This window comes from Pipistrellus kuhlii, unplaced genomic scaffold, assembly GCF_014108245.1.
Source record: "Pipistrellus kuhlii isolate mPipKuh1 unplaced genomic scaffold, mPipKuh1.p scaffold_m20_p_6, whole genome shotgun sequence".
NCBI classification, from domain to species: domain Eukaryota; kingdom Metazoa; phylum Chordata; class Mammalia; order Chiroptera; family Vespertilionidae; genus Pipistrellus; species Pipistrellus kuhlii.
In genome coordinates this window covers 52297492-52311169 of record NW_023425562.1, presented here as the reverse complement: position 1 = coordinate 52311169, position 13678 = coordinate 52297492, and the positions used below count along the sequence as shown (strand labels likewise).

Here is a 13678-nt window from a genome sequence, read left to right as displayed (position 1 = left end):
AGCAGAACCAAACTCTAGAAAAAGAACTGAACAAAACAGAGACAAGTAATTTTATTAGATGCAGAATCAAAAACTGGTTATAAGGATGCTCAATTAACTTAGTGACAACTTCAACAGCATAAAAAAGGACATGGAAAACATAAAAAGAACCAGTCAGAAATGAAGGATACACTAACTGAAGTGAAATATTAATTTATAGGGAATCAACAATAGAGTTGAAGTAGAGAATCAAATCAGTGATTTGAAATATAATGAAGCAGAAAATACCCAATCAGAACAGCAAGAAGAAAAAAAGAATCCAAAAACATGAAGACAGTACAAGGAGCCTCTAGGATAACTTCAAGTGTACCAACATTCACATCATGGTGGTACCAGGCAGAGGAGAGAGAGAGCAAGAAAATTTCCCTAACTTGGTGAAGGAAATAAACATTTCCAGGAAGTGCAGAATCTCAAACAAGATGAATCCAAAAAGGCCCACACTAAGACACATCATAATTAAAATGCAAAAGGTTAAGGACAGAGAGAATCTTAAAAGCAGCAGGAGAAAAGCAGTTAGTTACTTACAAGGGAGCTCCCATAATAAGACTGTCAGCTGACTTCTTAAAAGAAAATTTGCAGGACAGAAGGAATGGTAAGAAATAGTCAAAGTAATGAAAAGCAAGATTATTCTACTCAGCAAAGTTACTATTTAGAGTAAAAGGACAAAGAGCTTTCCAGACAAGAAAAAGTTAAAGGAGTTCATCACCACCAAACCAGTATAAAATAAAATGTAAAAGGGTTTTCTTTAAGAAGAAGGGGAAAAAAACGATAAAATGGCTATAAATACATATCTATCAACAACTGAATCTAAAAAACAAAATAAACAAAGAAGCATAAAGAAACAGACTCATACATAGAGAATAATTTGATGGTTGCCAGATGGGGAAGGAGTTGGGGAAATGGGTGAAAAAGGTGAAACAATTAAGAAGTAAAAATTGATAGTTACACAATAGTACAGTATAATAAACAGTCAATTAATATTCTAATAATTATGTATGGTGTCAAATGGGTACAAGATATATCAGGACAATCACTTAAGTTATATAATGTCTAATCACTGGGGTATACACTAATACATGTCAACTTTAAATTAATTTAAAAAAATATATATTTTATTGATTTTTTACAGAGAGGAAGGGAGAGAGATAGAGAGCTAGAAACGTCGATGAGAGAGAAACATCGACCAGCTGCCTCTTGCACACCTTCTACCAGGGATGTGCCTGCAACCAATGTACATGCCCTTGACCAGAATCGAACCCGGGACCTTTCAGTCCACAGACCAATGCTCTACAACTTAGCCAAACCGGTTTCGGCTACATGTCAACTTTAATTAAAAATTTAAAGAATGATTTTTAAAAATCTATACCCAATATATAACAGCTAAAACACTTAAATCAAAATTAAATGTGAAAATAACCATTTTATACTGAAAAAAACTTATATAATAAAAGCCTAATATGCTGTTCCACCAATCAGAGCATAATATGCTAATGATATGCTAAGGCTGCTCAACTGCTCGCTATGACATGCACTAACCAGCAGGGGGCAAATAGTCAACCAGTCAACCAGCTGCTTAGATGTGCACTGACTATGAGGGGGCAGGTGCTCCCATCGGTAGGTTAGCTTGCTGCTGGGGTCCAGCAAATCGGGACTGAGTGAGACAGGCCGGGCAGGCCCTGGAGCCCTCCTGCGGTCCCTCCCCAGCTGGCCAACCTCCCACGTCTCCCTCTCCAGCCCTGATCGTGCACCAGTGGGGTCCCTCGGCCTGGCCTGCACCCTCTTGCAATCCAGGACCCTCGGGGGATGTTGGAGAGCCTGTTTCTGCCCGAGCCCCCAGGCCAGGCCGAGGGACCCCACTGGTGCACGAATTCAGAGAGGGACATTCGTGGCAGATCTGAGAGGCTAACAGGAGCACTGGGACTGGTCTTTCCACTAACAGGTGGGGAGAAATTTGGGGACATTTCCAGGCTGCCAGGTTGCCCTTTTGCTCTACCTGTGTCCAGAGCATCCCATGCCCCCCTGCAGTCTTAACTGAACAGCCAAGTGCATTCACACCTTGTCTCAGGCCAACTTTCCATCCCAGACTCACTAGCAAGTGATCAAAGGCCAGAAACAATCCAAGAATCAGACCCGGCTCAGACCTACTGGAAGAAGGGCTATGTGCACCAAAAGTGAGCTGTGAACAGGCCTTGACAGAATCTATCAGATGGGGTGGAATTTGTGCCAACAGGATAAGGCAGGAAGTACCCTGGGCCCCCGGTTCAGATATAGCCAGCCCCGAAAAAGTACCCGTGCCTCTGGGCCTCAGCTCCCAGGTCCAGGAAACAAAGGCAGGAGCTAAAATGACTCAGGCCTCATCATGGGGAAGAAAGGAGAAGCCCAGCAGGAGTTCTGGGCTCTCACATGTTCTCTTTAAATAAACAAGCTTACTTTATCTGCTACAGACCTCAGGGTGAGGCTATGTATGATTTCACTTGAACAAGAGTTCTGTTCCCTCAAAAACAACAAAAAACCTGGGGATTATGACTCGTGTTGCTGGATACAGTCCTCCTTTGCCCTGACCCTATGAGCCTGTGACCTCCTTGCCCAGTTCCAGATGAGGAAGCAAACATAATCCAGCAAATGGGACTTTGCTGAGGGTGAGGGGCTGCTTCTGTTTGTCCTCCTTGGCTGTAACTGCCACCACGCAATCAAGGAGGATGTCAACAAAGGTGAGAGCAAGGGGAGGGGCAGGGCATCCATGACCTTTGTCAGGGGACCTCTCTGAGACCTGCTCCCCATGTGTAAAGTGGAGGTGATGATGATACTTTCTTCCTAGGGCTGCTGTGGGGCTCCACTGATATAATGCAGGCGACATGAGAACAATGTCTTACGCACAGGAGCCTTCAGGACACTGCAGCCACATGTAAGGACAAGTATGCATACCTGCGTGCACCCACCTGTGTGCCCCAGAGCACACAAGCTGTGATGGGCTGTGAGCCACAGCCGTACCCTCTCCATGCTCACCTGTCAGTGTTGAGGACGGCTTCCACCTCGGGGATGTTGGCCTTGAGAGAGATGGCACTGAGTTCATTCAGCTCCTGGTTGTTGAGCAGCAGGTACTTGTTCCTGAAACAAATGGGTTGCAGGAGCTTCAGGACAGGACTGGGGCTGCCAGGTCAGCACTGGGCTAGTCCCTCGTCCTTTTTTTGTAGAGAGGGAGAATCCGAGAATCCCCAACACTCTGTACCCCCTGAGCAGGCATGCCAGGCTGCCCTGTTGCTCTACATGGGCTCTCAGGGTATGGAGTCTTCCTGGCCCCAATCCCCATCCCTCTGCTGGCCACCTTCCCTAACAAGCCCTCTTCCCTTAGCATCCCAGGCCTTTCTTTTGCTACTGAAAGATCTACTTGATTTCTTAAAGGCACTCCCACCCAACTCGTCCAAACAAAACTCATCGTTCTTAGTGTGCTTCACAGAGGTTGCGTTCTACCAGCAAAAACAGGGCAGTAAGAGGCTAACAACTCCTGTCCTCACTCCCTAGGGTGGCTGCTGCGGACGAAGGGAAAGCTCAGTGGAATGCCTGGCATACAGGAAGGGCTGGACAAACGGCAGCTCTGGTTACAGCATCATGAAGTGCAGCCACACATGGTGACAGCGGCTGTCACGGCTCCCAGGTCCTCCTCCTGAGCAGGGGTCAGCGATGGGACAAAGCAGGGAGAGAAGACAGAGCAACAACTCTCCTTCCAGGGACAGCTCGGACTTACTCGTGGTGGTCGCTGAAACTCTGGAGAAGCCTCAGAAACTGTATCTTCAAGGTGATGTCCTGAAATACATGTGCACCTGGATGTTAAAACCATAGTCACAAGGCTCCAAAGGAAACACCCTCTGGGGAGAGCGTGGCCACACTGCTTTGCTTTTTGAGCCTCTGTCCTCATGCACAGGGAGGACTTTTCTTGAGTTAGAAAAACCTTTGTTGTCTACCATGCCTGGACAATAGCAGATTAAGCTAATGTGGATTCTTCTTGTTAAAAACAACCCAACATATTGGATTAAAAAATAACTGAAATTCTTTTGAAGATGAGGCTAAGTTCATAAGAAAGAAAGGAAAATTCATAGGACTCAGAAATAAAGGACCGAGTTCAGAGTCTGAGCACAGTGCTAACGGTGAAGATGCGAAAACGACTCATCTAGGCCAGGGCTTGGGTGTGAATGCCCTGCAGGGACCAGACAGAACTGTGGGCCCATTTAAAGCCTGGGAAGCATATATATTTGGCAAAAGAAGGGTTTCTCTGCCAGGCTGCTGCTGATGAGAGAACCCCGGAGAACAGCCTCTGAAGCCCCCGGCAGACAAAGCAAAGGGCTTGTTAATCATTCCCAGGGCCCAGGCTCCGCAGGTACCTGGAGGGAAAACAACCCGCCCCACCCCCAAACAGTACACAGCCCCGGGCAAGACTCTCCATACAGTACTCAGCCCTGGACAAGACTCTGCCCAAAGTTGAGTCTGAAGACTCAAACACAAGTATTAGTACCCCAAGAACAAACTGAAAGAGACCATAAAAATGTGTTACAAATAATTAAAGAGATAAAATGCAATAAAAATATTAACATAATCTGAATAAAAATCAAGTAATTTTGACAGAGACCAAAGAGGAACCATGGCACTGGACCCTGACAGCTGGTGGCCCTTTAAGACCCCAGAGCACTTTGCTCCTCATGCTGATGGCCGAGTCTCCATGTGGCCTGAGAGGGCAGCAGGCAAGGAAGGGTGATCTTCCTTTTGCAAGAATCAGAGGCTCAGAGATTCAGCGACTCGTACCAGCTCTCCCAACAAGCTGTGTGACCACACAGCAGGCTGCCCAGCTCCCAGTTCATTGCTCTCTTGGGAGCTCTGACAGAGACAAGATGGAGAGCTCAATCCCTTAAGAGAGGAAGGCATCCTAAATCCCTTTGGATGCAGAGCACAGGCGGTGTGTGGTTCTCGAAGCAAAGTTACCAGTGGATACAGTTCCAGTGCAGCAGAGCACAGGAGGAGGGAATCTGTTAGATAAGTAGAGGGTGGCCCTGCCTTTCCCAAGGCATATAAAGGGGAGGAGAAGGAGGCTCTGCTGTAGGCGGAGGGGTGGAGTCGGATCCTCCCCCGAGGTAGGTTCCAGTTACGGCATGAACAGGTTGTGACTTGGGATTTCTGCTCTACTCTCAAAGATGGAGATTTCAAAGGGTCAAGGTCTGGAAACAACTACTCCCGGCAAATAAAGCCACCCTCCCCAGGGTCCCGTGCTCACCGGGCTGCAGTCGCAGTTCTGGTTGTGGCCGTGGAGGACGAGGGCAGATGCTGAATGCTTCCTCCAAATCAGCTTGTCAAACAAGTTATTAAGCCCGGGGATGAGCTTGAACTCTGCGATCATCCTGTGAACCTGGATGGGGGTGGAAGGCAAAGGCATTTTAAACCCAATGCGAGGAAAAGACGTACAAAGCCTTGTGCTGGTACAATCACAGCCTTCAGGACAAAGAAAGCAACAGTAACAGTAGTAGGGAGAGCTGTGGCTACAGAAAACAGCCACACATTCCCTGTCCTGCTCATTAATTCTCACAATATCCTAGGAGTCATACTACAACAGAAACTCTTTTGTTCTGATCGCTCTGGGTTTGTCTCTTAACTACACCACATACAAACCGTGTAACCTTAAGCAAATGCCTCAACCTTTCTGATTTGCTCCCAGCCTCCCACTGAGGCCAGGGGATCAGGGTGTGGAGCTGGCTGGAAACCTCCCTTGGCCCCTCCCCCTGACTGGCCCCGGATGGGCCCCGCCCCCATTCATTCGAGAGCGGGGCTGGTTGGGCCACCACCCACAGCACCCTCCCCAAGGCTGGCCGCACCTCCAATCAGCCCCCACCACCCTGATTGGCCCACATCCTCCCCCCCAGGCAGCTCTGTTCCCTGATTGACCCCCCCACCTCATTTGGTGGGTGGGGTCTGCCAGCCAATCACCCAAGCCCCTCGCACCAGCCAGCCCAGCCCTGATCAGGCCCAGATCCGGGCAGGCCTGCAGGGCCAACCTCCCGCTGTCTCCTCCTCCCTAGAGGCCCAGCCCCAATCCTCCCCAATTAATTGGGGTCAGGCTGGATCCCACTGGTGCATTGAATTAGTGCACTGAGCCCCTCTCCTTCTCATTCTCCCTCTCTCCCTCTCTCCCCCGCTCCTCCCTCCCCCCCCATAAGGTTTTCCAAGAATTTCCTAGAAAAGGCCGATAAAATAAACAAGACCTATGAGGATATGAAAAGGGATCAACTAGAAATAATAAGAGATCAACTAGAAATAAAGAATACACTGCCTGAAATAAAAAATATTATACAGAGTTCTAAAAACAGAATGGAAGATTGCAAGAATCAAGCCAAAGATTTGGAGCATAAAGAGCAAGAAGACACTCCTCCGCAGAAGCAAGAAGACAAGAGAATCCAGAAAGTTGAAGATAATGTAAGAAACCTCTGGGACAACTTCAAGCAAACCAACATCAGAATTATGGGAGTCCCAGAAAAAGAGAGAGAGCAAGATACTGAAAACATACTGAAAGAAATAGTGAAAGAAAACTTCCCCACCTGGTGAAAGAATTAGACTTACAAGTCCAGGAAGCGCACAGAACCCCAAACAAAAGGAATCCAAAGAGGACCACACCAAGACACATCATAATTAAAATTCCAAGAGCAAAAGACAAAGAGAGAATATTAAAAGCAGCAAGAGAGAAGCAGGTAGTTACCTATAAAGGAACACCCATACAATTGTCAGCTGATTTCTCAACAGAAATCATGCAGGCCAGATAGGAATGGCAGGAAATATTCAAGGTGATGAATAACAAGAACCTACAGCCAAAAATACTCTACCCAGCAAAGCTATCACTCAGAATCGAAGACCAGATAAAGAGCTTCACTAATAAAAAAAAGCTAAAGGAGTTCATCACCACCAAACCAAAATTATATGAATTGCTGAAGGGGGTTCTTTAGGAAGAGGAAGAAAATAAAGATAAAAAATATGAACAACAAATACGTAACTATCAACAAGTGAATCTAAAAACCAAGGGAATTTTAAAAAAATCTGATGAATAATATTAATTGGTGAATATAATAGAATCAGAGGTATGGAAGGGGAGTGAACTGACGATTCTTGGGGAAAAGAGGAGAGGGGGGGTGCAGGAAGAGACTGAACATAAACTGTGCACCTATGGATGAGGACAATGGAGGGTGGGGAAAGGGCAGAGGGTGGGGTGGGAACCTGGTGGAGGGGAGCAATGGAGGGGGGAAAAATAAACATTTGTAATAATGTGAACAATAAAGGTTAAAAAAAAAATATTCGTGCATGGTGTGGGGGGTGTTTCTCAGCCTGGCCTGCACTCTCTCTAATTTAGGAACCCTCGAAGGATGTCCTACTGCCAGTTTACAGGGATCGAGCCTAAACTGGCAGACAACCCTCTTACAAGAGGGGGAATGCTGGCTCCAGCCGCTCGCCTGCCTGCCTGCCTGCTTGACTGCCCCTAGCCACTCTGCCTGCTGGCCTGCTCGCCACCAAATGCCCTCCCTGCCAGCTTGCTCATCCCCAACTGCCCCCCTCCTGGCCTGCTCACTCAAACCGCCCCCCCCCCCCCCAGCTGTCCTGATCACCTCTGACTGACTCCCACTGATGGCCTGCTCACTCCCTACTGGCCCCCCTGCTTACCCTCAATGGCCCTGTCCCCCACCAGCCTGATCACCCACAACTGCCATCGCATCCTGGCCTGATCACCGCTCCCCTCCCCCCCAGCAACCCAAGCTCCCAGCCCCTCTTTTTCTTTTCTTTCTTTCTTTCTTTTTTTTTTTCAGTGCCTCCTTGAGCGGAGGCCAGGGCCAGCTGGAAGCAGGTATCTGGGATTTATTTATCTTCAAGGAAACTTTGTAGCCTTGTGCAGAGGCCAGGGCTGGCCAGGAAGCTTGGCTTCCTCCATTGCTGGGGCAACCCAAGTCTCCTGCTCGCTACAGCTCTATGGCCATCTCTATGGCCATCGCCATCTCAGTTGGGTTAATTTGCATACTTGCTTGGCTGGTGGGCGTGGCTTGTGGGCACAGCAGAGGTACAGTCAGTTTGTATGTTTCTCTTTTATTAGTGTAGATACTATCCCACATTGAAGGAAGGAGCTCCAATGCTGTGGATGTCAGGATGGGATCTCACCCAATGAGATCCTGGTTTTTAAATACCAACTATACGCTGATGACCCCCCAAGTGATACCTCTAGTCCTGGCCTCTCCCCTAACTCCAGGTGCGGATCCTAATGGACACCTCACACCTAACTTGTTCAAACTGTACTCCTCATCTTCCCTATGCCTGCCCTTCCACCCCTTACCCACCTTAGCCATCTCAGTAAATGGCAAATCCATCCTCCCCCCTGCTTAGGCCAAAAACCTTGGAAGGAGTTAAGGAAGTCATAATCAATTCTTCTCTCTTATGCTTACATCTAAACTGTCAGCAAATCCTACCCACCACCGACATGCAGGTCCTAGCTGTCATCTCTTCACACGGCAGCCACAGAGTTGGCTTCCCATTTCACTCAGAGCAAAACACCGAAGTCCTTAGCGTGGCCCATGGAAGCCTGACGGAATCTGGCTCCATGCAGCCCCGCTGCCCTCCTCTCCTCGTTGCTTTTTTAGTCCACACCGTGCCCCTAGCCTCCCGCTTCCAACTGGCCTCCCAACCCCCCAGCATGCTCCCACCTCAGGGGCCTGCTCCCTCTGCTAGGTAGGCTGCCTTGGGGTCAGCATGCTTGGCTCCCTCTCTTTCTTCAGGGCGCTGCCATGCCAGATGTCACCCTTCTTTGAGTTTCCCCCTGTCCACACCATCTAAAATTGTTCCTCACATGTGGAATAGGGATAATTGCACCTGTCTCACACAGAGCTGTGTGATGGTCCGGGGTCTGAATCAAAAGGTATGGAAGGACCACTGAGCACTCAGCCTCCACTCCCCTTTACTCACCCCTCCCCATGCCTAATTCCATCCCCAGAATAATGCAGCTAGCAGGAGAGGGCTCCTCTGTACCTTAAAGATGCTGCATACTTCCACAACCTCTTTCTGCCTTTGTAGGGTATGGGCCCCTGCTCCTCCCTCTTGGAACTGCTTGAAGGCTGGGGAACCCCAGCACACCTCGAGTCCCCGGGAAGCTGCCTTGTTTTCATAATGTGACACAGTGCTGGGGTCTGGCCCACCACCCATAGCCCCCATTGAGCTGGCAGCTCCACCAGTGCATCTACAGAGCAGTCATCCTGCCAGTCACTGGCCATGTATTCTTCATGTTAAGGTCAGCTAGCATAGCTGTTCTGCAGGGCACCAATGCTTTGCCTAGAAATGCTGCCCACAGCAAAGTACAGAGGAGAGCACGTGAGCTCTGGAATCAGACAGGTTTCCTCAGAGGAAAGGAATCGACCCCAATGCTGGCTGGGCTGGAGAGCCGCTCTGAGGGCGCCTCATGGAGCACACAGCACTCCACAAGCGCCCAGGAGGCACTGGCTCCGACGCCCCGTCTGAGGGCCGGGGAGAGCCCACCTGGTTTCGCTGACGCCCCATCAGCAGCACGCAGAGCACATAGAGCACTTCCAGTTTGTACATGATCTCGTGCATAATCTTCATGGACTGCGGCAGCTGGGTCCGAGCTGAAGAGTGAGGCAGGCCGTTCTCCTCAGAAGCCCCTGGAGGAGAGAGCACAATGGAGGCTGAGACAGCCACCAGGAGAGAGGGATGAGTCACTGCCTGTGAGGAGACATGTTTCTGTCCCTCATACCTGTCTGAACAGAGTTGAGGTAAAAGAGCCATTACCTGAATCCTGAGGCCCTGACAGAGAATTTGAAAGCCACAAAACCCCCAGAGGCCAGGCAAGCTTAGGGATTTAGAAAAATGGACTCTGCAGTTCTAGCTCATCAACTTTAACACATACGAACAATGTCCCGACACAGCCCCTGCAGTAACATGACCCACATATTCCTTCCTCCATCACCATCAAATGCCCCCACCTCCCACCACCCCAAACAGTGCCCAGACAGATGTTGAGCAGCAAATTGTGTTATACCCTCCTCGGGTCAAATATGACTCCTAGTAGTTGGTTCCTCTCTACCTAGATTCCACAAAGGGGCACTGCCAAGAGCTGGGAGGAATTCATTTTGAAGATTTTTCCACCCCATTTTTTCAAAGAACCTTCTAAACTTTCTAAGGTTCATCTTTCTAAGGCCGTCTGGGCATCAATTGCTGCTAGTGACAAAGATCAACATATTACCTACTAGCAGATTATCATTTCATCCAACTTCATTGTTAGTAACAACAGCAGCAAGTAAGTAATATTTATCATCTGATACGTGCCAGGCACTGTTTTGGGCTTTAGGTAAACCGCCTAATTTTTTCTATGACCCAATTAACAAAAAGTCTCCTGGGTCACGCAGGTCAGAGGAGCACAGTGTGTGGAAGGCGGTACGGCAAAGTGATGCTCTGGAATTACAACTTGCTGGCTGGGCTGTCACCTCCTCACTAGGCCTCAGACAGCTCTGTAAACGGGGAATCATCGGAGTGCCAGAGTGAGGGCCAGGGTGACTGAGGACTGAATAGGAACACAAGAAAAGCCCACCGCCCGATTCTTGGGAAGCCCCACTCTTAGATCCCTGTCATTTTAAAAGGTCACTGGTCAGAGTCAGGAGACCTTAGGAGTTACTTCCCATCAGTTGCCCTCATTTTAAATGTGAAAAGGTGAGTTAGTAACTACTGACTAAGGTCCTTTCAAGCTCCTATTGGACTGAAAAACACATGGCACAGAGCAGCAGTTGGACATCAGATATATTCAGCCAAGCTGCATGCAGAAGTCACGGTGATTTCTGCATGTTGATATTATGGTATGAAAACCTAATCTACTCTACCCTGTAGACCGAAACTATTTTTTCCAGCCATATTATGTCACTAATATAAAACTATAATTCTGAAGAAGCCCAGTTGCTGAATGAAGGATGATTGTTAAAGAAGACTCTGGGGCCATTCACTAGCGAGGTGGCCTTGGGTAAATTTGTTGATGTCACTATGCTCCCCTATCCATCCTCATCTGTAAAACAGGGATAATGGCAATAGTACCTATCTCTTGCCAATGTTGCAAAGATGAAAGGATTTAACATATTGGAAGTGCTTAAAATAATGCCTGGCACACATAAGCAACGTATACATTAAATAGAAAGAAAAAACAAACTCTGATGCTTGTTTGTTACTTGTTTTTTTCTTTTTAATCTGCAAGCTCTTATTTTTTAAATCCTCATCCAAAGACACACTTAGAGAGAAGAAGGAAGTTGGGGGATGAGGGGAGAGAGCGGAAGAGAGAGGAACATCAGTCCTTTGCTTTTCCATGGAATTTTAGGACCAGCTAGTCCACTTCTGCAAGAAGCCAGTAGGAATTCTGATAGGAATTGGGTTAAATCTGCAGATAGATCTATAGATCAAGATGGGGAGTACTGCTACCTTAAAAATACTGAGTCTTCTGATCCATAAATAAAGACCTGAGAGGTCTTTCCATTTACTTAGGTCTTCTTTAATTTCTTTCAATAATGTTTTAAAATTGTCAGAGTATAAGTTTTGCATTTATTAAATGTATCTCTAAGCACTATATTCTTTTTTATATTCCTGTAAATGAAATTGTTTTAACTTCAGTTTATTAACTGCCACTGTAGAGAAATAGAATTAATTTCTGTATATTGAAGTCATATCTTAAAATTAAGCTTATAACTTTGTTGAACTCATTCATTAGTTTAGTGGGTTTTTTAGTGAATTCTTTAGGTCTTCCTATATAGACGATCATGTCATCTATATAGTTTTATTATTTCCTACTCTAAATGCCTTTTAAAAAAATTAAATTTCTTTTATAGTTTCACTGTGGAGGCAGATCCACAGAGTTCTGCAGACTGACACCCCAGACTTTCCTTCCTTCAATTTTATCTGCATGTGATTATAGTGAGAATTACTAGGTTTGTATAATCTGACCCCATCCTGCTGGCCAGTCAAATGCTTCAGTGTTGGGCAAATGGCCTGAAATGAGCCAGACTCCTTCACCACACAGCTGGAGCTGAGACTAGAACCTACACATTTACTAGGCAGCCTACTCATCAGAAAAGAGGAGAGAGAAGATTAAAGAAAAAGAAGACAGAGCAAGAACTTTTTGGGTTCCTAAGAATGCTCTGGTTATTGGCTCCAAACAGTCTCTCTGATTGTGCAACCAAGTTACAGTCCCTCCAATCAGACTGGACCTCTTAGAGGGAGATACAAGAGATTTGTCACTAACTAGCAAAAGAATCTTAATAATCATGCTCCAAGATTCCCTGAGGAAAAATTCTACTTTGAGCAAATTTCAATTTATCCTCTTTGGAAAAGAGGTCAAGAATGGCTCCAGGAATCCACCTCTCAGGAGACCCACCACAAGTACCTTGACTGTGCTCTGATTCCTCATTAGCCACTCGCATCAGAGCATCTAGCACCAAAGCATTGTCGAGCCACGTGTACCACTCCTCCAGCTCCTGCAGGAAGCTAGCTGTGCCCGTTGACTCTGACACCTTCCGAGTTGCCAGCTTACAAAGCCGCTCAACAAAGCCAGGAATGCTGAGAAGGGCCGCTGCAAAAGAAAGAACAAAAGAAGGAATTTTCAAAACAGAGACCATTTCTAAAGCCCTCAGCAACCAACCAGCCCCTCACTTGCATGACAGGAATGATTTCTAACCTGACAGCAGCTAGTCAGCCACAATCTCCCTTTAAAATGAAAGGCCAAACAACGGTAAAATAATAATAAAGTTATAGAAACACATTTAGTAAGGAAAAATGCTCTCTTATATCTATTGGTGGAGATATAAATTAGAATAACTTATGCCTTAAATCTGTGTGTCTTTGAGCCATGAAGTCTATTATCAGAAATTTACCATAAGGAAATAACCAACCCTATATAATAAAGAGGTAATATGCAAATTTACCCTCACGCCTTCACACAAGATGGCCGCCCCCATGTGGTCAAATATGGCCACCACAAGATGGCCAGCAGGGGAGGGCAGTTGGGGCCAGTTAGGTCGGCAGGTGAGCAGTAGGAAGCCAGCAGTCCGGATTGTGAGAGGGATGTCTGACTGCCAGTTTAGGCCCAATCCCACAGGGCTTAAACAGGTAGTCAGACATCCCCCGAGGGTCCCAAATTGAGGATGCATGCTGGGCTGAGGACAACCCCCCCTCCTCCTAGTGCATTAATTTTGTGCACTGGGCCTCTAGTTATATAATACAAAGACAGCTCTCTTTATAGATGTTCATTGGTGTGGTTTCTATAACAAAAAGAAATAACTACATGTTCATTAATAGCATATTGATTAAATATAATATATTCAAACAATAGAATACAACACAGACATTAAGAATGATGACTCAGCCGAAACCGGTTTGGCTCAGTGGATAGAGCTCGGCCTGCAGACTGAAGGGACCCGGGTTTGGTTCCGGTCAGGGGCATGTACCTTGGTTGCGGGCACATCTCCAGTAGGGGGTGTGCAAGAGGCAGCTGATTGATGATTCTCTCTCATCGATGTTTCTAACTCTCTATTCCTCTCTCTTCTCTGTCAAAATTCAATAAAATATATTAAAAAAAAAAATG

The 13678-nt window shown here is 46.9% G+C and overlaps 1 protein-coding gene across 4 annotated transcripts in view; it reads right to left on the bottom strand.

The window, feature by feature from the left end:
• The window catches only part of LOC118707345 (transient receptor potential cation channel subfamily C member 4 associated protein), a 68230-nt gene that overhangs the window by 7383 nt on the left and 47169 nt on the right, over positions 1 to 13678 (bottom strand). For 2 of the 4 annotated variants that reach the window (XM_036417476.2, XM_036417478.2), the window contains exons 8-12: positions 12482 to 12667; positions 9583 to 9725; positions 5303 to 5434; positions 3785 to 3843; positions 3046 to 3147 (exon numbers count right to left, since the gene is read on the bottom strand). In XM_036417476.2, coding sequence (XP_036273369.1) covers positions 3046 to 3147; positions 3785 to 3843; positions 5303 to 5434; positions 9583 to 9725; positions 12482 to 12667 — 622 coding nt within the window. Of the gene's footprint in view, positions 1 to 3045; positions 3148 to 3784; positions 3844 to 5302; positions 5435 to 9582; positions 9750 to 12481; positions 12668 to 13678 lie in introns of all 4 variants that reach the window. The other 2 variants (XM_036417475.2, XM_036417477.2) reach the window with 1 other exon arrangement.